At 48.4% G+C, this 26,260-nt stretch overlaps 1 protein-coding gene across 1 annotated transcript in view; it reads right to left on the bottom strand.

Annotated features, from left to right (window-relative positions):
* LCT (lactase) overlaps positions 1-26,260 on the bottom strand; it is a 48,821-nt gene that overhangs the window by 11,904 nt on the left and 10,657 nt on the right. Inside the window, exons 2-10 of the mRNA XM_052636135.1 lie at positions 25,623-25,702; positions 22,616-22,699; positions 20,678-20,780; positions 18,422-18,500; positions 13,709-14,435; positions 8,547-9,192; positions 5,842-7,389; positions 4,735-5,003; positions 1,015-1,305 (exon numbers count right to left, since the gene is read on the bottom strand). Coding sequence (XP_052492095.1) covers positions 1,015-1,305; positions 4,735-5,003; positions 5,842-7,389; positions 8,547-9,192; positions 13,709-14,435; positions 18,422-18,500; positions 20,678-20,780; positions 22,616-22,699; positions 25,623-25,702 — 3,827 coding nt within the window. The remainder of the gene's footprint in view (positions 1-1,014; positions 1,306-4,734; positions 5,004-5,841; positions 7,390-8,546; positions 9,193-13,708; positions 14,436-18,421; positions 18,501-20,677; positions 20,781-22,615; positions 22,700-25,622; positions 25,703-26,260) is intronic.

The following is a 26,260-nucleotide window of genomic DNA, read 5'->3' as shown; positions in this document are numbered from 1 at the left end:
ACTCTCAGGTGTGCCATGCGGGATCTAGTTCCGTGAGCAGGGATCGAACCCAGGCCCCCTGCACTGGGAGCTCGGGTCTTAGCCACTGGACCACCAGGGAAGTCACCCAGCTAGCACCTTCATTTGTAAAAGTCTCTGCTTTGTGGGGTGGGAAGAAGGGGGTTATAATTCGGAGATTATACTCTGGCTGCAGTACGTAATCACGGCAGCAGAGGACACACCAGTAACTGGAGCTAGTGCCCTCTAGCCCTTTATTATAAATGGCCCAGGAGAAAAGGAAAAGAGTTCCTAGGCTCCCAAGTAGAGCGTAAAAGATCTGGTGACAGCAAAGGAAGCCCCCGCATGGGCTTTATTATTCATGAAAACTCATGGCTCAAAAGCACACGAACTTCTGCCTCAGCAGTTCTTCTCCTGGGACCACATCCTATAAACATCTATCCTAGCGTAATTATGTAACTACAGTTACACAGACAGAGGAGCCTGGTGGGCCGAAGTCCATAGGGTTGCAAAGAGTTGGACACAACTGAAGCAGCTTAACATGCATACACACTCACTGTAGCGTTGGTTACAATGGAAGAGTGAAAACAGGGAAGAGTGTCCGTTTGTAGGGAAGTGGTTAGAGAAGTGAGGTACAGTTTCCACATAACTCAAAAGACAGAACAAATGAGGAAAATACATCTGGGTATGGAAATACCTGTAAGAACTATTGTTAAATAAAAAGTATCAAACTATGTGTATCAATCGTACCGTGAGGAAAAAGCAGACACACACACACACACATATTGCCTACTGGTCAGATACCCAAAAGGACATGAAGACTCAGCAGCCCTGGTCACCTGTAAGGAGGGGAACAGATAGCTGGGAGGGGTGGTCGGGGACAGAAGGAAAATCTTCACAGACAACTCAAAAATTAAACTTGGCAACAGCACTGTTTTTTCACAGTAGATGTGCTCCCCAGCCCAGCCGGCTCCCTCTGGTGGACTTGGCCCAGGCCTGCTCAGGGCCCCACCTCACCTGCGGCTGGATGTTGGCGGCCAGCAGCGTGTCGATGAGCCGCACGTAGTAGTTCAGGCCCGCTTCATTGACGTACTTGTTGGTCCCGTCAGGGAGGATGCGGGTCCAAGAGATGGAAAGGCGATAGTGGGTCACGCCCAGGGTCTGCAGGGCGACCAGGTCCTCGGCAATCTTGTGGTAGCTGTCACAGGCCACGTCCCCTGTGTCGTTGTTCTCAACCTTCAGGGGTGTGTGAGAAAACGTGTCCCAGATGCTGAGTCCTTTGCCGTCTGCTCTCCATGCACCTTCGATCTTGAGATGACAAGACAGGGTCAAGTCAGACACGCAGTCAAGCCCTTCCTGTCAGTGGGGGAGTCCTGAGGCAGGACGTAAGTCAGCATGACCTCCTCTGCTCCCCTGATTTCTGAACTCCTGTGGCTTCCTGTGCACACTTTCTGAATGTCATGGGACTACCACTCTGCACTGAGCAGTTATGTGTCTGCTGACTGGCTTCCCTCCAGCAAGACTAGGCAAGACTAGACGTGGCATCTTCCGTCTTGGTGGCCCGGCTGTCAGTGCAGCAACGTCTGGTATATGGTGGGTGCTCATTAAACGTTTCGATGAACAATCTGATATGCCTTAACCCCAAGCACAGTCAGACAAATCCCAGTGATGCCAGACGTGCAGGCAGAGTTTCTAATCAGGAAGGTATCACTGTTTCTGTGCTTCTTTTTCCTCCTTTCACCTAATCTACAGGGAAACTGACCACAAGCCACTGGGCAAAGGCCTACCCATGGGCTTAGGTAGTCCAAGACGTGTAATGTCTATAAATTACTTTAAAACACTTCGACAGGTATGGTGGGAAACTCTGTGACTGGCTGCAGCTAAGGCAGTGTGGCGTTTTTAACCAAGAATCCACACCCAGGCTTGGCCTGCATGGCCCCTGTGAGAATGGCAGGGCGTTGGAGCAGCGGGAAGGCACTAGGTGTTGTCCATCTGAGTGGAGGAGACGGCTTGGTGGTTGGGAGACTAGTTAATGCAGGGGGATAAGACAATATGTGACTATGTTGAGGATTTTAGGAGTTAGATTTCTCATCATTGGAGAAAAGAGTATGAATATGAAAAGCGGGAAGGCCAGCATTAACCTTGTGGAGTAGGATTGGACTTGGAGGTATCAAGGTGTTTTTTTAACATACATAAAGATGTGTGTGGGTGGGTGTAGAAATAGATATATGTGCACACACACTGTGTGTGTACACATGTATTTCCTCTCTCTGTCCACTTCTAGAGGGCCTAAAAGTAATGGCCCGTGAGTACACTAAGCACCTAGATCTTGGTTTCTAGATGCCCTTATGCAATAAAAGAAACCAGGGCTCATTAGAGAAATGGCTGATTACAGGGCTGGGGCAGAAAAGACAGAAGACGCTTGGAACATCTTGGCATACCGGAAAGAATTAGGAAAGTGCTCAAAGAACGATGGGCCACCTCAAAAGGACACAGGCTTTAGATAAAGGACCATCCACCTGGCAAAATGTGGGACGACTGAAGTATCCACATACTGATGATGAAAAAGTATAACCCACTGAACAAAATACAACTTCATGAGGCCACACTTTTGATACATATCAATATGTATTCATATGTAAATAAAGTGTAAAAAAGCAGAAGGAAAGACAGAACTCGACCTTTCTGTTGAATGCCACCTAATAAATATAAAAGCAATGATGGACTGAGAAAAACCACCATTCACCAACTGTCACAGTAATACCTGGTTCAGGCCTGCAGCCCGTGCCCTAGAATAAGACCCTTTCCCTGGCCCTAGAATAAGTCCAGCTGGAAACCCATGGGGTCTATTCTCACCCAGGGACTATTTGTCCCCGAGAAGACACTTAGCAATGTCTGGAGACATTGCTGGTTGTTACAGCTGGGGGAGAGGTCTACTGGCATCTAGTGGGCAGAGGCCAGGTTTGCTGCTAAACATCCCGCAGTGCACAGGATGGACCACAGTGCACAGGACGGACCACAGTGCACGGGACAGACCCATGGTTCACGGGATGGACCACGGTACACGGGATGGACCCACGGTGCACGGGACGGACCACGGTGCACGGGACGGACCCACGGTGCACGGGACGGACCCACGGTGCACGGGACGGACCACGGTGCAGGGACGGGCCCACGGTGCACGGGACGGACCACGGTGCACGGGACGGACCACGGTGCAGGGACGGGCCCACGGTGCACGGGACGGACCACGGTGCACGGGACGGACCCACGGTGCACGGGACGGACCCACGGTGCACGGGACGGACCCACGGTGCACGGGACGGACCACGGTGCAGGGACGGGCCCACGGTGCACGGGACGGACCACGGTGCACGGGACGGACCACGGTGCAGGGACGGGCCCACGGTGCACGGGACGGACCCACGGTGCACGGGACGGACCCACGGTGCACGGGACGGGCCACAGTGCACAGGATTGACCCATAGTGCACAGAACAGGCCACAGTGCATGGGACGGACCCATGGTGCATTGGACGGACCACAGTGCACAGGATGGGCCCACGGTGCACTGGACAGACCCACAGTGCACGGGACGGGCCACAGTGCACAGGATTGACCCATACTGCATAGAACAGGCCACAGTGCACAGGACAGCCCACAGCGCACAGGATGGGCCCACAGCGCACAGGATGGACCCACAGTGCATAGGACGGCCCACAGGAAAGAGTTTCTCCAGCCCCAAATGTCAGTTGGCCCAGCTAGAGAAACCTTTCTACAGAGAATTCTGTCTGCCTCAAATAAGAGTAACAGGATTCTGTCTCTGAAATCTTGGCATTTCCTCCAATGAATCTCATGTTCAGTGTTGACCAGAGCTCCAAAGAGGACCAAGAACTATGGTTTCTTCCAGGCCGTGGAACAAGACATATGAATAGTTTCTATATTTGTGTGCTTAGCTAATGTACGTCTGGATATCGCAAAACTTGGTCTGAGATGTCACTATATCACGGTAGTCTGGTCATCTGGCGGGGCTACCCTCACCTTTCTTGGAAACAGTTTCGGCAGCTATGATCACCTAGAAAAAACTCAAGGGCTGAGCAACCCAGAGTCAGGTCAGCTCAGAACCCACCCAGGTTCCACACTGAGAATACAGAGTCCCCACTCCTGGATCAAAGAAAATGAAAGGAGACAGGAGATGTAAAGCAGAGTCGCACCCTCAACTGCCTGGGCAAGTCACACTTCACTTTGTAGCTTTCACTTCTCTGAGGAAAAGTGAACCCTCATATTTTCTATATTAGTGAGCTTCATTTAGCATGAATGAGGTAACGGTATGAGGTTATTAGGACGTCAGAAAAAGGCCCAGGTCCGCATGATAGTCATTTTGATCAAACTGTCTGCTTGGAAGATACTAGGTAAGAAATAAAGGCATCCAGCTCAGAATCTTCATATTTGCGCATCTTTGCCTAAGGGTTTCTGCCTGGTTCCTCCTGCTCCATCTGGCCCGCTAACACCTATCTCAGCTTGGCCCTTCTAACTGTACTTGTCCATCTGAATTTGGGGATGTGAAGAAGCCAGACTGTCTGGGAAGAGGGCCTCCCAGACGCCCCTCCATCCCCACCCTGCGGTACCTGTACCTCCTACCCACAGGTCTGTGAAAATCCACTCCTCCTGCCTGCCCTCTGCAGCCCTGACAGAGCCTGGCACATAGTAGGTTTACTGTAGATGGTTAACTCCTCACCTGATATGCGGCGGTAGCTGCACTCCAGATGAAGTCCTTGGGGAACTGTCCATATAGGAACTCATCCTCCTTGGACAGCGGCATGCCATTGTTGGTGATGACCTCTGTGTAGTACCTGGCTGAGGCTCTTGCTGTGCGAGACCTGTTCACGTCATTGAAATCAACATGGTACAGTCCAAACTTGACCGTGTAGCCATTCAGCCACTCAAAGTTGTCCATCAGGGACCAGGCAGCATATCCTCGAAGGTTGACACCATCAAGTCTGTAGGCTGCGGACATTGCACAGAGGGCAGAGGACAGCTTTACACCAGGAAGGTCAGGGCCCAAGAAGCACAGCCACGCACTGGCTCCTCACTTCAGGCGGTCTTCAACCACCGACTTGTACACACAAGTAATGTGTGCTGTGATAGATCATCTTTTTGTTAATACTGATAACCCCATAACAAGTATTAATGGCTGATCTTTGCAAAATCAAATTCTTTTGTTGGAGTAAAGGGGCATATCTGAAATTCAAAAGTCTTAGCCCACTTTAGAGGTTATTCCTCTAGGGTACACGGAACCTGAAAGTTAGTGCTAGTCACTCAGTCGTGTCTGACTCTTGGTGACCCCATGAACTGTAGGCCACCAGGCTCCTCTGTCCATGGAATTATCCAGGCAATACTGGATTGGATTGCCATTCCCTTCTCCAGGGGATCTTTGTGACCCAGGGATAGAACCTGGGGCTCCTGCATTGCAGGCAGATTCTTCCCATCTGAGCCACCAGAGAAGCCTGACAAATGGAATCTACCAGAATATAATAAGTTCCTTGTCAGCATAAAGTTGTTTGTTTTGTTCCCTGCTGTGTCCCCAGCACTTAGAATAGTACTTGTCACATAGTAGTTGGTCAATAATGAAAATACTTTTGTGGGATTCTGTGTGCACATTTGGGGCGATGATCATTGCTTTTTTTTTCAGATTCCAAAGGGATATGTAACCTCAGACAGGGAAAGAGTTAGAGGATCAAGGTATAAGCGAGAGACCTGTTGATGGTTTGTACTCCATTCTGCCAAGGCTCCTGACATACGGATGTCGGGAGACTCTGTAAGGGGAACACGAATCCTCACGTACCTTTCAAAGCTTCGTTGATATAGGTTTTGTGGTAAAATATCCTGTTGGTGTCTTCCAGTTCGGGGTCTGTCAGCCCCACTCCGTTCTCAGTGATGTAAACGGGGATGTCCCCATACTCTTCCTTGATCCAGTTGAGCAGCCTCCGCGTCCCCCAGGCGGCAGCCCTGTTCATGGCTGTGGCAGGCCAGGAAGTGTCCTCCCACTCCAGCAGCTCCTGGTCACTCGTGTAGGAGGGTGGGTTTAACCTGGGTGTCGTGTGTTGCACAATCCTGGAGGAGTAAGTGTTGAGGCAGAACACATCGGCGGTAGCTGCGATGTACCGCTTCTCCTCCTCCGTGAAGCTGGGCAGGCGGGAGGTGGCCAAGTGCTGCAGTTCACTCCTGTTCCCCACCTTCCACTTCATGGCATCGGGGTAGTCTCCGTTTCGGAAGATGGGGTGGGCAAACCAACCCAAGGAGAACTGCAGCATCCGGTCAGCTGCCTCCACGTCCCTGGGGACCAGCGACTGGGGCTCTGCCCAGTGGGAATTGAGGCTCAAGGAGATGACCCCCTTCTGCTCTTGCCTGTACTTCTCGTCGTACGTGTGATAGACTCTGGCATGAGCTTTGATGATTGTATGGCCAATCCTGTAAGGTCCCCAGCCTGGGTCATTCACATTTGGGGGAAATTCCCCTGAGCCATACCCCAACCAGGCCTGGTACGTGGGCTCATTAAAAGTCATCCAGAACTTGACTCTGTCACCAAAGGTCTGGAAGCAGAAGTCTGCGTAGCTGTTGAACAAGTCAATCAGGGAAGGATTCTCCCAGCCTCCAATGTCCTGCAGGGCCTGGGGCAGGTCCCAGTGGAACAGGGTCACCATGGGAGAGATGTTGTTTTCCACCAAGCCATTGATCAGCTTGTTGTAATAATCAACACCATGTGTGTTGACAGAAGTGTTTCTCCCAGTTGGGAAAATCCGAGACCAGGAGATGGAGAAGCGATAAGCCTTCACCTTCAAAGCTTGGAGCATGTTCAGATCGGCATCCAGGTGGTTATAGCTGTCACAGGACACGTCTCCAGTGGCATTGTCTTTCACGTTGCTCCCTGGTGTGTGGGTAAAGTTGTCCCAGATGCTGGGGCCTTTGCCGTCAGCATCCCAAGCTCCTTCAATCTGATAGGCTGACGAGGACACGCCCCACAGAAAGTCATCGCGGAACGTGCCCTGGTAGAACAGATCTCTCTCAAACTTGGGTTGGTTGGAGAACTTCTCCCAGACCACTTTTGCCTTGGAGGGCACCTCGGATGGAAAAGTGAAGGCTCTGATTCTCTGGGGGACGTTTGCTATACCGGGTGATGACTGTCTTTTTACTACCTTGTTGAGGAAACCGTTTTTTTCAATCATGCTGGTGAAAAAATAGGCAGATTTCCTGGCAGTCCTTGGCCTGCTGCTGTCGTCGAAGTTGACGTGGTACAGCCCAAACCTCTGGCTATACCCAGAAGGGCCTTCAAAGCCATCAATGAAGGAACGAGCGATGTAAGACTGAACAGCCACCGAGTCTTCTTTGATAGCTGTGGAGAAAAACAAAATTGGGACTGCTTTAAAGTCTCTGTTACTGATTGTTCTAAAGTCTCTGCTATTATTTTTTAAATAGAGGTGTTTATTTGGGGTTTCTTAGCACTGCAGCCATGCTCCTTGGAAGAAAAGCTATGACCAAACTAGACAGAATATTAAAAAGCAGAGACATTACTTTGCCAACAAGGGTCCATCTAGTCAAAGCCATGGTTTTTCCAGTAGTCACGTATGGATGTGAGAGTTGGACTATAAAGAAAGTCGAGCACCAAAGAATTGATGTTTTTGAACTGGGGTGTTGGAGAAAACTCTTGAGAGTCCCTTGGACTGCAAGGAGATCAAATCAGTCCATCCTAAAGGAAATCAGTCCTGAGTATTCATTGGAAGGGCTGATGCTGAAGCTGAAACTCCAATACTTTGGCCACCTGATGTGAAGAACTGACTCGTTGGAAAAGACCCTGACGCTGGGAAAGATTGAAGGCAGGAGGAGAAGGGGACGACAGAAGATGAGATAGTCAGATGGCATCACCGGCTCGATGGACATGAGTTTGGGTAAACTCCGGGAGTTGGTGATGGACAGAGGAGCCTGGAGTGCTGCAGTCCATGTGGTCACAAAGGACACGACTGAGCGACTGGATTGAACTGAGCACTGCAGCCCAGAAGACACCGATTTAGGAAGCACTTGAATTGTGTTCTGCTATAAAATAGGGGAGGCTTGTAAAGGCAAAGCCTGTAAGGTTACATACATTGTTTATCTAGAATTAGGATTGGAGGGGACTTCCCTGGTGATCCAGTGGTTAAGACTCCATGCTCCCAATTCAAGGGGCATGAGCTCGATCCCTGGTCAGAGATCTAAGGTCCTGCAAGCCACATGCTGTGAACAACAACAACAGATGATGAGGCTTGATGAATGGTTAGGACTCAGATGGGCAGAGCATAGAAGGAGCATTGTAGGGACTAGGAATATAAAAGCAAAGACTTAAGGCCTTCAGGGAGAGAGTTAGGAGGCTGATATGAAGAGCTGACTATTACTACAAACACTACTTTCTGGCTTCCTTTCCATGGGAGACCGTTTTTTGTCCCATAAAACAAAACTCTGAAGACTTGATGAAGTACCACCCATGCTCAATCACCACCGGCATATCCATGTTCTTACCCTTGAGCACCTCATTGATATACTGGTTGAAGTAGTCGACTCTCAGGGAATCATCGATGAGGTCTTCACTCTCCCCTATGGGCATGCCGTTCCCAGCTAGGTAGATTGGAACTTTGCCTTTTGTGTATTCCAAGGATACGAACTTCAACAGCCTCCTTATGCCCCAGGGCACCACGCGAATCCAAGAGGATGCGGTCTGGGGCCACGTGGGGTCTACATGCTGGGAGAAGCCTCCGATGGTATCATAGCTGGGGATGCAGGTATCTCCTTGGGCCGTGCTGATGAGGCGGGAAGTGTAATGGGACAGACCCAGAAAATCAGCAGAGCCTTTCAAGAGCTGTTTCTCTGCCTCGGTGAACTCAGGGAGCTGGGCCACAGGACTGGGGCACTGCTTGTTCATCTGTTGGATCTGGGCCCTCAGGGCAGCCGGGTAGTCCCCATCCACAAAGATGGGGTGTGCAAACCAGCCCAGCATGAAGTGCAGGAAGCGTTCGGCGGCTCTCAGGTCCTCGGGCCTCTCTGGGGACAGGGGTTCTGCCCAGTCCGAGTTCAGCACGATGCCCACACGCCCCTGCTGCTGTGGGCGGTGGTGGCTGTTGTAGTGGTGCCAAGCCTTGGCATGTGCCTTGAGGACCATGTGAGCCACCTTGTGAGGAAGAAAGAAGGAAATACAGGACTTAGTGAGAGCTGCACCACCCACAAGTCAGCAACAAGTCAATGAGAACGATGGTAGCAAGGTAACACCGAGGTGAATGATGGCAGCAAGGTAACACCGAGGTGAATGATGGCAGCAAGGTAACACTGAGGTGAATGATGGTAGCAAGTTAATAAAAGCAGTAAGACTGATGACGTCAGCCTCAACATATCAACACTGATGTCAACAATGTCATCAAGCCATCGACAAGTTAACACCTACGTCACATTGGCAACAAATCAACAAAATGGCACGTCAACAGCACCAAAAAGAAGTTAAGACTGATGCTAACAGTGTAAAGGAGGCTAGAACATGGACAATGCTGACAACACCACCAGTGCCAGCGACGTCAGCAACATGGATGAGAGCCTCACAAGTCACCAGCAACAATGTCCACAAGTGCCAACAACCAGTCAACACCACCATCAGGTCATCAGCAATAGCACCACAACCACACTAACAATAACAAGGGTTAACGGCTTCTCTCGTGTGATCCTCACTTATTTGACAAGTACAAATACTATTTCTACAATACAGGTGAGGAACGCAGATCCTGAGAAGGTGAGGAACACAGATCCAGAGAAGGTGAGGAACGCAGACCCAGAGAAGGTGAGGAACGCAGATCCCGAGAAGGTGAGGAACGCAGACCCCGAGAAGGTGAGGAACGCAGACCCAGAGAAGGTGAGGAACGCAGATCCTGAGAAGGTGAGGAACGCAGACCCAGAGAAGGTGAGGAACGCAGATCCAGAGAAGGTGAGGAACGCAGACCCAGAGAAGGTGAGGAACGCAGACCCAGAGAAGGTGAGGAACGCAGATCCTGAGAAGGTGAGGAACGCAGATCCAGAGAAGGTGAGGAACGCAGATCCAGAGAAGGTGAGGAACGCAGACCCAGAGAAGGTGAGGAACGCAGACCCAGAGAAGGTGAGGAACGCAGATCCTGAGAAGGTGAGGAACGCAGACCCAGAGAAGGTGAGGAACGCAGATCCAGAGAAGGTGAGGAACGCAGACCCAGAGAAGGTGAGGAACGCAGATCCAGAGAAGGTGAGGAACGCAGACCCAGAGAAGGTGAGGAACGCAGATCCAGAGAAGGTGAGGAACGCAGACCCAGAGAAGGTGAGGAACGCAGACCCAGAGAAGGTGAGGAACGCAGATCCAGAGAAGGTGAGGAACGCAGATCCCGAGAAGGTGAGGAACGCAGACCCAGAGAAGGTGAGGAACGCAGATCCAGAGAAGGTGAGGAACGCAGACCCAGAGAAGGTAAGGAACGCAGATCCAGAGAAGGGGTAAATGCTGGCCGGCCAACCTCAGGCTTATCCTGCCACTCATGGTGCTATGCTGCCTCTGTGCTCAGTAAGTGCTTACGGACTAGCTAGCCAGCAACTAATTGGAAGGCGGGAATCATTTTAGTTAACACAAAGGAGGGGAAAATTCTTTCTCATTAATTATCTCTTTTCTACTTAATGAAATCTAGGAAGAGAAACCACCACCAGGATCTGTTTGTAGACTCAACTCATGGTCTCACAAAAGTCAGCATTGTTCCTTGGTGGAGTGCCGTGAGAAACTGGGCAAGGGTGGGGTGTGTGGAGCATGACAAGTCTACATTTAAATCGACTCTGTCACATGCTCAGTAAACTCAAACCGTCTTCCCTCTCGACTTCAGCTTTATCTGCAGGAAGTGGGCCATTCTGGATCCTCCCTGAAGGACTCAGCGCAGCTGTGTGAGCAGAGCATAGAACAGAGACTGGGGGTGCGGGAAGGGGTTTGTTACCACTGAGCTCCTCTTCCTTTTCGTCATGTGAAGAGGATGACACCTGTGTTTGAAGAATGTTATACCAAAACATTGCTCTATGGAGAGGAGCTCCTGACTGCTTCTGGTGTACCAAATATTAGTTCTTAACTGGGCCCTGACCTCCAGCAGCCAACTGTGCTCCTTTCTTAAAAGCAGGAATGCTTCCCTGCTAAGCTTGCTGGTGTCAGGGCAAAACATGGAAACAACCGAAATGTCCACTGACAGAGGAATGAATACACAGTGGCACATACGTACACACTGGGATACTACTCAGCCGTGAAAAAGAATGAAATAACGCCATCTACGGCAGCATGGATGCAACCAAAAGTTATCATACCGAGTGAAATACGTCAGAAAGAGAAAGGCAAGCACCATATGATGTTATACGTGGAATCCACATATGGCAGAAATGAACCTATCTACAAAAGAGAAACAGACTCACAGACGCAGAGAATTGACTTGTGGTTGCCAAGGGGGGATCGGGGAGGGAGAGGGATGGAGTTTGGGGCTGGTAGCTGCAAACTGTTATATATGGGATAGATAAACACCCATATATAATAGTATATATAGTATATACTATACTCCTGTAGAGTACAGGGAATTATATGCAATCTCCTGGGGTAAATCATAATGAAAAAGAATATTTAAAAAGGTATATACATATATAACTGAGCTGCTTTGATATACAGCAGAGATTGGCACAACACTGTAAATGAACTATACTTCAATAAAAACAACAACAACAACAAACAAAGGTACTCAGCCAAGGATACACCGTGACTACACTCTGAATGCAAGGAAGCTGTGATTGGAATGAAATACTGGTAAGATTATGAGAGAGATCTTTTCTTTGAAACTTTTCCTTACTGGTATCATAATGTTTTATAAATAAAAGGAAGAATTGAGAGAGAAGAGTGAGGTGGACTTTTTTCATCAAAGTATAGGAAAATCTCAGGAGACATAGCTGTAGGGATAAGAAGCCTAAGGAGAAAAGGTTGGGATGAGCTTCACAATAAAAACACAGAAAGGTCCAAACCTTCCCCTTTCAGTAGTGCGCTCTTTCTCCGTGGGTGTGGTGAACAAGTGTGCTGAGTGAGAACCAGCAAGTGGGCTGAACAAGAGCAGGATGGAAGCCTTGACTCCAGCGCTGTGCTGGCATTATATCGAGCTGCTTACTCACAGAGCTCACTCTGTGCATATCTTGAATTGCTGTCTAATTTTCTAATGTGTGTTAGCATCATTTCGCCCCAGAGGTTTTAAAGCCCTGATGACACTTCTCTAGCGTGGGGCACAGTGAGCACTCCGGTCTCAGAACAGTGTGTGTTAGTCGCTCAGCCACGTCTTGCTCTTTGTGACCCCACGGACTGCAGCCCGCCAGGCTCCTCTGTCCGTGGGATTCTCCAGGCAGGAGCACCGGAGTGGGTTGCCATGCCCTATTCCAGGTGATCTTCCTAACCCAGGGACTGAACTCGTGTCTCCCTTATTGCAGGTGATCTTCCTAACCCAGGGACTGAACTCCTGTCTCCCTTATTGCAGGCAAATTCTTTACCATATAAACCCACCAGGAAGCCCATTTCAGAACAGAACCCGAAGTGTGGCAGGGGAAAGCCAGACTAACATGCTTATCCTGAAGAATGCTGCCAGTGAGGCTGGTAGATTTTCTGGGAGATTTTTTTTTTAAAAGGAAGACGATGCTTGGGACCCATATGAAGAATTTTAAATTTTGTCTCCAGGGACTTCCCTGGTTAAGACTCTGGACCTCTACTGCAGGGGCGTTGGTTCAATCTCTGATTGGGGAGCTAAGATCCCACATGCCACGTGTGGCCAAAAAAAGAAAAAAAATATTTTGGTTTCAGGATATACATCCCCTTCTTGTTGAAGTGATACTCCAATTGCCCCCTGGAAAGATCACCTTCCTCCGTCCCCGCCTCCCCATCTCTCAGCCAGTATTGAGGGGTAGAGCTGGGATCTGCACTGAGCTTCACAGCCCCTTAGCCTAGACCCAGTGACTGGTTCAGGGATGAGCATGTGACCCACACGGAGACCATGAGCACAGGAGACCTTTGCCAGAACAGTGATAAGCAATCTTTCCTGTTTCCCACTGATGTTGAAATATGGGAGAAGGATTGCAGCCGTCTGGCTACAGGGAAGCCCAAGAATAAAGCCCATGAGGGGAACAAGAGAAAAGGAAAAACTGAGTCCTGGTAATGTCATCGGTGGTCCAAACACTCTACTCTGATCAGCTAAAACTAGGACTTCCCAGTTTCCTGAACTCAGAAATTCCCTCCTTGCTTTAAAGTCAGTTTAGGTTGGGTTTTCTGTCACTTGCAGTTAAGTCCTGGCTGACATGGAACACTTGCTTTGGAGTCAAGTAGATTTGGGCTCAAAAGGTTGGCTTCACACTGCTAACCCACTAGCAATGTCATCACAACCAAACTGCTTTTCCTCCTGAACCCCAATTCCCTCATCCATCAGAGCTGTTCTGAGGATGCAGTAACAAGTTTTAAAGTGCCAGAACAGCGTTTGGCACTTTTAACAATTTTAACAGTTCCTTCCCTCCCTCCAATTTCCTCTAAAGAAGAAAAAGGAAAGACTTGCTGATGGGAAGGTGAAAGGGTGTTTTTCCGACCAAATGCCCTTCCTCTTCCAACAAGTAGGCACTGCAAGGATGGGAAGTACCTTAAAAGAGGCCACCCCTGGGTCGGAGATGCCCGGTGCATGCTGGCCGGTGCCGTAGCCCGCGTAGCTCATCACCCACGGCTCGTGGAAGGTCACCCATAGCTTCACACGGTCCCCAAACGTGGAGAAGCAGAAGGCCGCATAGTCCAGGAAGGCGTCCACCACATCCTCGCTCTGCCACCCGCCACGATCCTGCAGGGCCTGGGGCAGGTCCCAGTGGAACAGTGTGGCCATGGGCTCAATGTGCGAGTCCAGCAGGCTGTCAATCAGTTTGTTGTAGTAGGCAACGCCCCGGGGGTTGGGGTTATGCCCCTGCCCAGTGGGGAAGATGCGGGACCAGGAGATGGAGAACTTGTAGACCTGGGCCTGGAGGCCACGGAGCAGGGCGACGTCAGTGTCTACCTTGTGGTAGCTGTCGCTGGCCACCTCTGGCGTGGCTTGGCCCCTGGCGGTGTTCTGATGCCCAACTCTGTCCCAGATGCTTGGCCCTCTTCCATCCTCGGCCCAGCCTCCTTCCACATTAAAAGCTCCCGTAGAGACACCCCAGAGGAAGCCTTCAGGAAAAACATCCTGCAGGAAAGCATCCCTTTCTGCCTTGGACTGGTTGGCAAACACTTCCCAGACTCTCTGATAGGCTGAGCGGGGCGGCCAGGCGTATGCTGCTGTGTCTGGGCCCAGCTGCAGGGCAGTCTGGAGGGTCAGGCTGTCACTCAGAGAACAAGACCAGCTGAGGGAGTGAAGTGACATAAAGGGACACAATAAGTAACGACTCTAACTTATAGGTGACCTGAGACTGATGAATGGTGACGATGTATTTAGTTAGTAAAGATTCCAATAACACTGACGCCAAGAAGTGGGCAGGAAGTGACTGGGAGATGGGAACTTATTATTATTACCCCTTCTTAGGCAAGTTAGGATGAGACGGTTGGATGGCATCACCGACTCAATGGGCATGAGTTTGAGTAAACTCTGGGAGTTGGTGATGGACAGGGAGGCCTGGCGTGCTGCAGTCCGTGGGGTCACAAAGAGTTGGACACGACTGAGCAACTGACCTGAACTGAACTTAGGCAAGTTATCGCTGCTCCTGCATGACTGAAAATACTGTGCTAATGCTACTATTCTCTGTATTAGAACACCCTTGAATACCGTCTTCAGTGCTGATGAAATTTTTCTTCTTATAGTGTATATTTATAAAACACAACTAAAGATAATGACTTCAGTTATTGAGTCTTTTGATTCTATATTGGCTACTGTGATAAAAAATATATGTACATTAATTACCTCATTTAAATTTCAAAATAAGTGTATGAGATAGGCACTACATTATTTATCTTCTTCCTACAGAGAAGGAAACTGAGACATAAAGAAGTGAGTAATTTCTGGGCATCGGGGGCCAGCAGCTATTTACCAGCTGGTACAGAAATATTTCAGTAATTGAACTACCAGTACAGCTCTACTGATGTGTACCACTGAAATACCAACCCCAGCTACAACCTCCTTTCTTCTTCACGTTGCCTGGGTTATGGTCATAATGGCAGGAGCTCTCGCATCCATCCAGCACCATGAGGTAGAAGTTTTGATAAGGGTGACAAAGCAACAAGAGAGGAGCCTGGATTTCTGATGATTTTACCCACTCTAGACTGTCCGTCTCTGGGCTTCATTTATGTCAATAAGCTTTTGTCTTTTTTTAAAATGAGAACTCCTTGATTATACAGCTTGCAAATGATAGAGCTCAGAGTCTGTGCTTTTAACCACATATCACTATCTATATGTGTAGATGTGTGGACATTATATGCATATTTGTGTTATGTTTTATGAACATAAATATTTATTCAGAAATAAATATATCTGGAATAAACATAGCTGAAATAAAACATAACATAGAAATGCTATTTGGGGGGCTTCCCTGGTGGCTCGGTGGTAAAGAATCCACCTGCTAATGCAGAAGACATGAGTTTGATCCCTGGTTCAGGGAGATCCCACATGCCTCAGAGCAACTAGGCCTGTGCACCACAGCTACTGAGTCTGTCCCTAGAGCCTGGGAGCCGCAACTACTGAGCGCTTGTGCAGCACCTACTGAAACCTGAGCACCCTAGAGCTCATGTTCTGCAACAACAGAAGCCTGCACAATGAGAAGCCTGCACACTGCAATGAAAAGTAGCACCCCCTCGCTCCCGCTCTCTTCTACTAGAGAAAAGCCAGGCAGCAATGAAAACCCAGCTGAGTTAAAAACAAATAAAATTATTTTTAAAGAGCTGTTTTCATACACAACAAACTCTGATATATTCTGTTTAATTCTAGTCTATTTTCCTTCTCTCTCCCTCCCCTCTCCCTCCCTCCCTCCTTGAGTCCTGTCCTGTGGGCTGGAGAGCAGTGCCTGAGAGCATGCAGCAGTCTCGCCAGCAGAGGGCAGCCTTGAGGAAGTGTTGGTAGAGGTGGGTGTGTTCAGCCTGGAGAAGAGAACACACTTGGGGAGAGGCAATGAAGGACAAGAGCAGCTCCCTGTCCTAGGGCTCTCGTGTGGAGAGGGGCTGGCATTTTACAAGGTTGGCCCAGAGCGCAGAACTGGTACAGGGACCCTGCAGAAAGATCTCTCTCCCATGGAGTGGGGCCTGAGCCTTACAAATTTGTGTGTGTTAAATCCCTTCAGTCATGTCCAACTCTGTGTGACCCTATGGACTGTAGCCCACTAGGCTCCTCTGTCCATGGGGTTCACCAGGCAAGAATACTGGAGTGGGTTGCCATGCCCTTCTCCAGGGTTCAGACTTAAGCTCCTTCTGTTTTATGAAGCATCAACCCTGCATTTGGTAGAAAAGTGGTGACGGGAAATGATGGCCTAGAGGTGTGGATTATCCATAACAGGTGCAAGAGTCTGGAGCACACCAGGGACACGGAGGGGTGCCCAGTCAGCTGTTCCGACCCAACCCTTCTGATCATGATTGTCCTTCTGGCTTGGGTGAAAAGAGGTTTTCAAGAAATAGACTCCACCTGGATAAAACAAAACTTGCCATACAGGCCTTGGAGCCTGGGTTTGCCCCACTTGGGTAGAGATTTAGCTCAAGAAGTCCATATGCTCAGCCTTCCAGGTGTCCCTCACCTTCTACTCTAACCCTTCAGAGCATCCCAGGTAATGCTCTCATCCTCTCCTCCGGGGAGGAGCGCTGTATCTCCTGCCACTCTCTCTGCTAGAGTCACTGGTGGGCCTCTCCGTCTCATTTCTGAGCCTAAACACTCCAATGAGAAAACGGTATCTGTCCTCCCAGGGCGCCCTTGCACCTGCCCCACACCTGCAGGTTCTCCATAAACATTCACCCACTTTCACATTAGCCACATTGGACCTGCTCCTCAGGAGAAGTAGCGAGAGATCAAGGTGTTAAAAAGAGAACCCTGGAACTGATGTCTCATGTTATCTTTTGGTTTTATAATCACTGCTTTCTCAGACTGCCCCTTTTATTATGACCTCTTCAGTTTTATTTTCCAAAAAACACAGCCCAGCACTCCTCAGCTGATTCCAAGTATAAACAGCAGCTTTGACCTGCTTGCTCATGCAGTATACCTGCAATAACCTTCTCACACTCAGCACAAAGCCTGGCATGTCGCTGCTTAGGGTCTGGTGATGTGAACTGCTGATTTGAAGTGAGTTGAGAGGATTGAACAGTAGACGGAGACACGGCTGAGGACAGCCAAGCGCTGGGAGAAAAAAGGTACAAAGAGGTAGCGCATTGAAGCTTATGATCTCGGACAGAGCTATGCTAGAAATGTCTGCAGTGAGCTCTAGCTGAAGGTCTGGGAAGCTAATGGTTGCCCCTAGTCCTTCCTTGACACAGGGTACGAGACATTCCATTGTGCAACATACTCTGTGGAGTGCTGAGGGTTCTGGGAAACTCCCTGCACTGGCTTCCACACCAAGCTTATCTCACTCGAGAAATGCACTGGAATGTAAGCGCATGCCTGCGTGGGTGCTAAGTCCTTCAGTCGTGTCCAACTCTTTGCAACCCTATGGACTGTAACCCACCAGGTTCTTCTGTCCATGGGATTCTCCAGACAAGAATACTGGAGTGGGTTGCCCTGCCTTTCTCCAGGTAAGTGCAAGAGACTGACATAATTATGGAGATAATTGCAGATCTGCTTTAATTTTTTTTTTTAGTATGTGTCTTACCAATTTTGTACTTTAGTCATGTGCTAAGAAATTATTTGCAATCCCACAATAATTTAAAACCTTTGTCCTGAGAAACCACTGAATTAGGCTTCTGCCCGGTGCATGGCTGACTTTCCCATTTATGCTGTCTCCTTGGAGGTAATATGCTTCAAATTTCATGAGAGAAAATGGTGCAGAGAACTCACTTTACTCAGACCACATAACTCCAGGGATGGGCAGGTCTATCATTAGCCTGCTCTTCATCATCTAACAATGCCTCCAACAAGATCTTAACTAAAAGGCAGGGGTTCAGACATCAGCTCTGTTAGTTGTGTGCACTCCGTGAACTAGAGGAGGCTGAATGATTGCTGAGAAAGTCAGAACCGCATGGGGCCCAGAGACGCTGTTCCAGCTTTCCCCTCTGAGTCTCCATCTTTCTTGTCCAGAATGGCCACAGAGGCCTCACTAATCCAGAAGGCACATGATAGCAGTCCCATGAGTTTACAACGGTGAAGGACAGCAGAGCATTCTGCAAGCATCAGTTATTGATAGTTCAACAGGAAATCTAACATTACCTTTTCTTGGAACTCGATGAACAGCTCAGGAATGTACTAATATCAAACCCAACGACGAGCACTTGGTCTTCATTTATGGCTGAAAGAGAAGAAGTTTAATTCACTCCACCTGAAGCCCACCCAACCATGCATGACCGCCACCAACAGTTCTCCTCACTCATAGACCACAGCCAAACTCCAAGCAATGGTTCCAAGCCCCTCTGGAAAATTCCAAGGCCATGATTTAAGGAAGTCACATGTGATTTTTTTTTTTTGCTACTAAGAACAGCAGTTCTCAAACTTCCATGTGCAGCGGCATCAGCTGTGGAGCTTGTTCAATGCAGATTGCTGGGCCCACTCCCAGGCTTCTGATCAGAGCTTTCTAATCTGAGGTGGGCTCTGGAATGTGAATATCTAACAAGTTCCCAGTGATGCTGATACTGCTTTTCTAGAGACCAAAAGCAGAGAACAACTGACTCAGAAGACCTCAAACATTAAGAGAGGGTGGAGTCTTTTTTTAAGAAGCAACCCACTCCAGTACTCTTGCCTGGAAAATCCCATGGACAGAGGAGCCTGGTAGGCTGCAGTCCATGGGGTCGCGAAGAGCTGGACACGACTGAGTGACTTCACTTTCACTTTTCACTTCCATGCATTGGAGAAGGAAATGGCAACCCACTCTACTGTTCTTGCCTGGAGAATCCCAGGGACGGGGGATCCTCCTGGGCTGCCGTCTATGGGGTCACACAGAGTCAGACACGACTGAAGAGACTTAGCAGCAGCAGCAGAATAAACATAAGATTGCCTATTTTAACCACTTAGAAAGGGATGGAATTTAAGAACAGGAAATCATTACTCCAGAGATGAGTTAGGGCAAGAGTTACTATGGCATTCATGGATGTGGTTCATGAGGTCTGTGAAGCCAGCTCAGCACTGGTTACAGGTGGTAAAAAGGGCACGACCAACATCTCCCATATTCTGACCTTACAGGGAGACTGAACTGGATATCAGGCACCCAGGGGCCCGTCCTTGGCCCCTTCTTGCAGTGTCTAGTGGTCCTCAGCCCCTGAGGCCTTAATGGATACCACTTTCCCTTGACCAGATTGGACCAGGACAATCTTCCTCCGAATAATCATTTTTAAAATTTTTATCAGATGTAATGTTAACCTTTTTTATATGCTGTACAGCATGCAGGATCCTAGTTCCCTGACCAGGGATCGAACCTGCAGCCCCAGCATTGGAAGCATGGAGTCTTAACCATTGGACCACCACGGGAAGTCCCAGGAGAAGTCTTCTGATACATGGCCCACCCATCAGATTCACTCTCAAGAATTTGAAATAAGAGACATTGTGGAGATGGTCCATGAGTTGTGGGGTCCTATGACTGAAGACGCTGATCAGGCAATGGGGAAATGTACAAAAGTAAAAGCGTCTGGGGTGGGCAGAGAGCAGTCCTGCAAAGGGGGGCACAGATGAGAAACCCTAGAGGGAGGAGTAGTGGAAGCAGACAGATGGGCACAGGGCTGTTGCCATGCTTACAGCTGACATCTCTGGCCTGATGGTCTTTTTATTTTTACTTTACAATACTGTATTGGTTTTGCCATACATCAACATGAATCCGCCACGGGTGTACATAAGTTCCCACTCCTGAACCCCCCTCCCACCTCCCTCCCCATACCATCCCTCTGGGTTATCCCAGTGCACCAGGCCCAAGCATCCTATATCCTGCATCAAACCTAGACTGGCGATTCGTTTCTTATATGATATTATACATGTTTCAATGCCATTCTCCCAAGTCATCCCACCCTCTCCCTCTCCCACAGAGTCAAAAAGTCTGTTCTGTACATCTGCGTCTCCTTTCCTATCTCACATACAGGGTCATCATTGCCATCTTTCTAAATTCCATATATATGTGTTAGTATACTGTATTGGTGTTTTTCTTTCTGGCTTACTTCACTCTGTATAATGGGCTCCAGTTTCATCTACCTCATTAGAACTGATTCAAATGTATTCTTTCTGATTGGCCTGATGGTCTTTATCTCCATGAGACCCTGGCATCCTTCACATGCTGTACAGAACATACTCTTCTTTCTTGGGTCAGTGGGAACTAAGTGACCAACAATAAGAAGGCAAGGATCACTGCACGCATCTAGGGCAGGCTCTCAGACCAGACCTTCTTCGGTCGCTCCTCCTGTTGGAACCCCAGACTCTCAAGGTTGCTACCCTACAAGCCAATGCACCAAACGTCACTGCAAACCTCTCCAGTGATGGTCCACTCACCTTTGAGAAGGCTGAAGAGCAGCTGGGCTATGTCGTTCCCGGTGGAGAGGCAGTTCTGGAGTTTCAGACTGAAGATGAAAACTTTCACTTTTGGTTCAATGGTCTGAAAATGACATAGGCCAGCAAGTGAACCGAAGTCGCAGAGAGTAAGTTGCGAGTTAACAGGGACAGATTTTCAAGATGTGAAGCCACAACACTCAGTGTGGTTTTGGAAATGACCTCTAGCTGTGTCAGTTAATCAAGGGAGCTGACTCCAGACCCGAGGGAGGAAAAAGCTACACTTTTCTATAACATAGGCCTTTCTCTATACAGACCCCCACCAAAGACATAGGTTCATCCATCCTATCACCTCAGGCCACAAGGACTAGTCGCTGTATTGGGACCAGGAACAAGGCCACCTGCCCATGTCAGGGGCCTGAGCTACACGAGAAGCCCCATCAGGTGCTGCCGCCATGCTTTGCTTCAGAACAATCTGGTTTGGGGAGGGGAGAGGTAGCGTATAAATGAAACAAGATCAACCCTGAGTTGACAGCTTCTGAACCTGGAGATGGCTTCATTATGTTTTTCTTTCTACCATTGGATATGTCCGACATTTTCCATAAAGAAATTGAAAAGAAACTATCTTCATTAAAATTGGAGCAGGTGTCATTTTTCTTCCATTTCTAGCCATTTCAGTGTCAAAAGGAACATCTTTGGGCTGACAAGTTGTTTGACCTCATTTTAAGTTACTTTTTCTTGAGTTTGGTCATTTTTCCCACACTATCTTCCCCTTCTCTGAAGAGTTAACAGCCACTGAGAAATACCAACAGCAACTACTCAAACAGGAGCCTGGCAGCTTCTTTATTTTCTCAGAGCCATCAGTAACAATGAGGTGACTTAAGCTCTGAGAAACAGATTAACTTGCTCAGAACCAGTTAGTGGGGCTGTGACTCACATAGCTTTGTTCCTTCCCTGTGCCGGGTCAAGGTGGTAAAGTCAAATTACTAAGGGAACAGAGGGTTTTCTCCTTCCTGAAAGATCCATGCACAGTGGGGCGGCCTGTGATGTCACAGGGCTGGAGAGCTGGAGGAGCCGTCTGCTGAGTGGGGAATTCCCTGGGGAGCAGGGTTTCTTCTGAGAAGGGAACGGAGGACCTCCACAGGCAGGTCCTGCAGAATTCAGAACCTGTGGACATGCGGTGGGTCCCTGGGGCCTAAGACACCTGTGGGCTGGCGGGGAGCCACAGCTAAGGCTCAGAGCGGGGCATACAGGTTCTCTGGGGGGAGTGGAGAGTGAGGGCTGGCTTGTTAAGGCAAATATTTCCATGACCACATCTACGAAATGTCTTTTTCAATCTCAGAATGAACACTGGAATTCTGATTCTCAATAGCTTTCTACATGAGAGAGCAGAGGATCCAGGTACATATTTACCTTAACAAGCCAACTCTCTTTATCCTTTCCAGGGAAGACTATCTAACCTCCAGAGGCTCTCTGCGGAAATTTCCTCAGACAAAACTGCGTGTATGAAAGAAAGTGAAAGTGAAGTCGCTCAGTCATGTCTGACTCTTTCCAACCCCATGGACTGTAGCCTACCACACTCCTCCGACCATGGGATTTTCCAGGCAAGAGTACTGGAGCGGGTTGCCACTTCCTTCTCCAGAAGATCTTCCCAACCCGGGGATTGAACCTGGGTCTCCCACATTGTAGGTAGACTCTTTACCATCTGAGCCACCAGGGAAGTCTGCACGTATATGGATTATTATTATTTTTTTGGCTGTGCTGCAAGGCTTGTGGGAACTTTGTTCCTTAACTAGGGATTGAACTCAGGCCTTTGGCAGTGATGAAAGCATGGAGTCCTAACCACTGGACCACCAGTTTATCAGCTGAAGCATTAAATGACTAGTATGCTCTCAGGAACCTTTGCCATTCATCATCAGTACGGAAAATAGCTTAAGTTACCTGCAGTTCACTCAACTTCTGTGGTAAATCTGCCTCATTGTGGCATTCATAAGATAAATCAAGAGAGACGAAGTCAACTGCATCCTGGAAATAAGCAAATAGAATCTTTAGAACATAAGCAATTTCAAGATGAAGAGCTGGCTCAGAACTATTCCTTTTTTTGTTTCTCTCCTTGTTACTAAATGGAATACTCCAAAGCGGGATTTTCCAAGGAAAAAGCAGGATGAGGAAAAGCTGAGGACAAGGTGAGAATGTGTATGGGGTTTGCCTCTGTGTTGTGAGAAACGCATCATGTATGCACTCAGCAAAGTGCCTGGCACACAGGAAGGGCTCGATAAATGCGTACGATGGAATGAGTGAATAAGTGAGTAACAGAAGTACTGTGGGCCAGAAAGGGGGGCTTTCCAGCGAGTGAGTGAACTCTAAGGAAAGGGGTCAGAGGCCAGAGCTGCCCTGGGTGGCACCCTTCTCATGGCCCTTCCACTCTGCAGGACAGAGGCAGTGGAGCTTCAGCCACCCACAGTCCACTTAGTGATCTCTGCAGACCCTACCAGAGCTTGGAGTTTTAATTGTAGGCTATAGTCACTGGCCACTTTCAAACCACAGCTTGAAGTCCACTCCCGTTGGCCCTAGCCTGGCCCATACTGTAATCCAGGAACAGAGCTCTCGTGGTCTGTGGACACTCCTATCTGTGCTCCAGTTAAGGACATACCTCTCCACCCTGTCTCTGTCTGCATATACTTTAAGAACTACAGACTCAGAGTCTCCACCCTTTTCAGCGAGCCATTTCTCTCCTGGCCACGACCAGATTGTTGCCCGCGCTCCCCCCTTCTCTTCCCTTGGGACAGAGACCATGGGTAATGGCATCCGGGAGCAGTCCAGGGCACTGTGACCTTAGATCTGACTCTCCACTGCTCCCTACGGCTTTTCCAATCAAGTTACTGCCACGTTTGCTCAACAGTCCACAGGCTTGCTCCCCACTGGCAAGCTCCACTGGAACATTCTCCTTGGACCTCTCGGCCCTTGCTTTGCCTGTCAGCTCCAGGCAGCACGTGATCATCGACTTCATACTCTTGAAAGTCACTGTGCAGGGTTTAAAGATGAGTAGGAGCCACAGAAACTTGCAGCTTGATAGAGAGAGTTAGTAAATGTGCTGACCACATGAAGAACAGGCAGAAAGTTCTAAGTGATATAAGAAAAGTCCACACCTCAAATCTTGGTGGGGATTAGACTCGCCTGGGAATGTGGGAAGGCTGTGAAAGCCCAGGGCATCCCTCCACATTAAGTTTTGTACTTTATTAGCTCTCCAGGTCAGAGAAGGCAATGGCACCCCACTCCAGTAATCTTGCCTGGAAAATCCCATGGACGGAGGAGCCTGGTGTGCTGCAGTCCATGGGGTCGCGAAGAGCCAGACACGACTGAGCGACTTCACTTTCACTTTTCACTTTCATGCATTGGAGAAGGAAATGGCAACCCACTCCAGTGTTCTTGCCTGGAGAATCCCAGAGACGGGGGATCCTCCTGGGCTGTCGTCTATGGGGTCGCACAGAGTCGGACACAACTGAAGCGACTTAGCATCAGCAGTAGCAACAGCAGCAGCTCTCCAGGTGATTCTGATACCAAAATTTGAGAACTGCTGATCTAACAAATGGCTAAAATGTTCCAAGCAGGGAGAGACCACATCCAGTTTAGCGGGGAAGTATTATTAACTAAAGCCTCTTTATGTTGGGCACATTGACACGGATGTTAAAAATGGGTAGAATTTTATTGGAAGAGATTTGAGGAAAGGAAGGAGGACAGGGCTTCGGGCAGCGAATGCCGCAGGGCTGGTGGAGTGACAGCTTACACACTGGGGAAAAGGCGAGGCCAGCAAGCCGGCAAGAGGGCCTTGGTGAGCCTCAGTGGAGGCTCTGAGGAATTTCACCGTTTCAAGGGAATGTAGCTTCTCAGCAGGGAATTCAGCAAAAGATGTATTGCATGGGGGGAGCTGGGGGCAGAGAGACCAGTTCAAAGACTATTGCTTGACAAGCATTTTCTGATCGGGACTCTGGCCTCCTGAGCTCATAACTGATAGCAGTTATCGCCCCTTGTAAAAGAATTTAGATATTCTGGTATTCTGGTCATACTATCAGTCTTGGACCTGGTCATTTCAGAACCTTATCATGTCTGGATTTTAAATCCCTGAGCTTGTAAATCTGATGTTGGACCTTGGCACATGGGGCCTCCATCGCAGCACAGACACTGCTGCACAACCACAGGAATCAGTTGTTTTCTCAGAGGGTTTTCCACGCCGCCCAGCAGGCAACATCACAAGAGCCAAAGCTGTTAAATTCTCAAATGTTTTAACGTTTCTTATTAAAATTATAGTTAAAAGTTGTCTTTAGAGGAGGTAGAAAGCAGGATGGGCACTCTAGGGACCACATTATTAATGTTATTAAAAAAAAAACTCTTACCCTAGTATCTGTTTTGTTAAAAAACATACAAACAAAAAAATACAAAACTGACCTCCCTTCTGATAAGCTCTTTTTAAGAAGGAGCAAGACCAGAGGCATTTGACGTCTTTGTGTAGGCAAAAGCTAACACTTGACCAAGTGAGAGCTGGGGCTACAACAACTAAGATTTTGTTTTAAAGTAATTATAAATCTAGAGAATGCATAACACTCAGAAGAGGCATTTGTAAGAATGTCAAGCAAACCATTATATGTAGGACGGATAAACAACAAGGTCCTTCTGTATAGCATAGTGAACTATATTTAATATCCCGTGATAAACCATAATGGAAAAGAATGTGACAAAGAATGTATATATATATATATAAAATATATATAACTGAATCCTTTTGCTGTACAGTAGAAATTAACACAGCATTGTAGGTCAAGTACACTTCAATAAAATAAAATTTAAAATAAAGAATGTCAAGTCGACAAAGATTTCTATTGTTTTTTTAAAATTAAACTTGCAACTTTTCTCAGAAGTTATAGATTCTGTTTCTTTGGGCTTTCATTACCTTGACAAGTGCAGACGTAGATGGTTCTAGCAGGAGTTTGGAGACCGTCTCAGCTTGCAGGACCACAGAGAGTTTTCCACCTGAAACCAAACAGACGAGGGGATGTAGGTGACAGAGGAAGGAGGCTGTGACCCCAGAAGGCACTGGTGAACTCGTTTCCTGTTGGCCTTTCTAGTCCACATTCACCAACTTTAAAAAAGATTTCTGCAGAAATCACTCACATGATTTTACTCTAGCTGAAAGATTTTAGAAAACAAGGTAGCTTTTTAAGAAATGTCCCTTTAGAGACTGTTTCATATAAATCAGAACAGTGACGTGCAGGATACTTGTAAAGTCTTTTGCAAGAATAAAAACAGTTCCTTTCCCTAACCCCGCACAATGGAAAAGGCAGAATGGAGAGAACTGCGTTTCGGTTCCTAATAAACCTTGGCCTCTGCGTGCTTTACAAGCTCTCCAGGTGATTCTGACACACACTAAAGCTTGGGAACTGTTGGTCTAAACAACAGTTTAGACTTTCAAGTGGAGAGACTTTGGAAAGGTAGGGTGTTCTCAGGGGACTGCTGTTACCTGTCCTTATTCACTGCGCAAATGTCCATTCAACACTTACTGTGCATTGAGAAGAATACGAAGGAAATATA

Source organism: Budorcas taxicolor, chromosome 2, assembly GCF_023091745.1.
Source record: "Budorcas taxicolor isolate Tak-1 chromosome 2, Takin1.1, whole genome shotgun sequence".
Taxonomy (NCBI): domain Eukaryota; kingdom Metazoa; phylum Chordata; class Mammalia; order Artiodactyla; family Bovidae; genus Budorcas; species Budorcas taxicolor.
The sequence above is the reverse complement of the archived record's forward strand: the minus strand, read 5'-3'. Positions and strand labels throughout refer to the sequence as shown.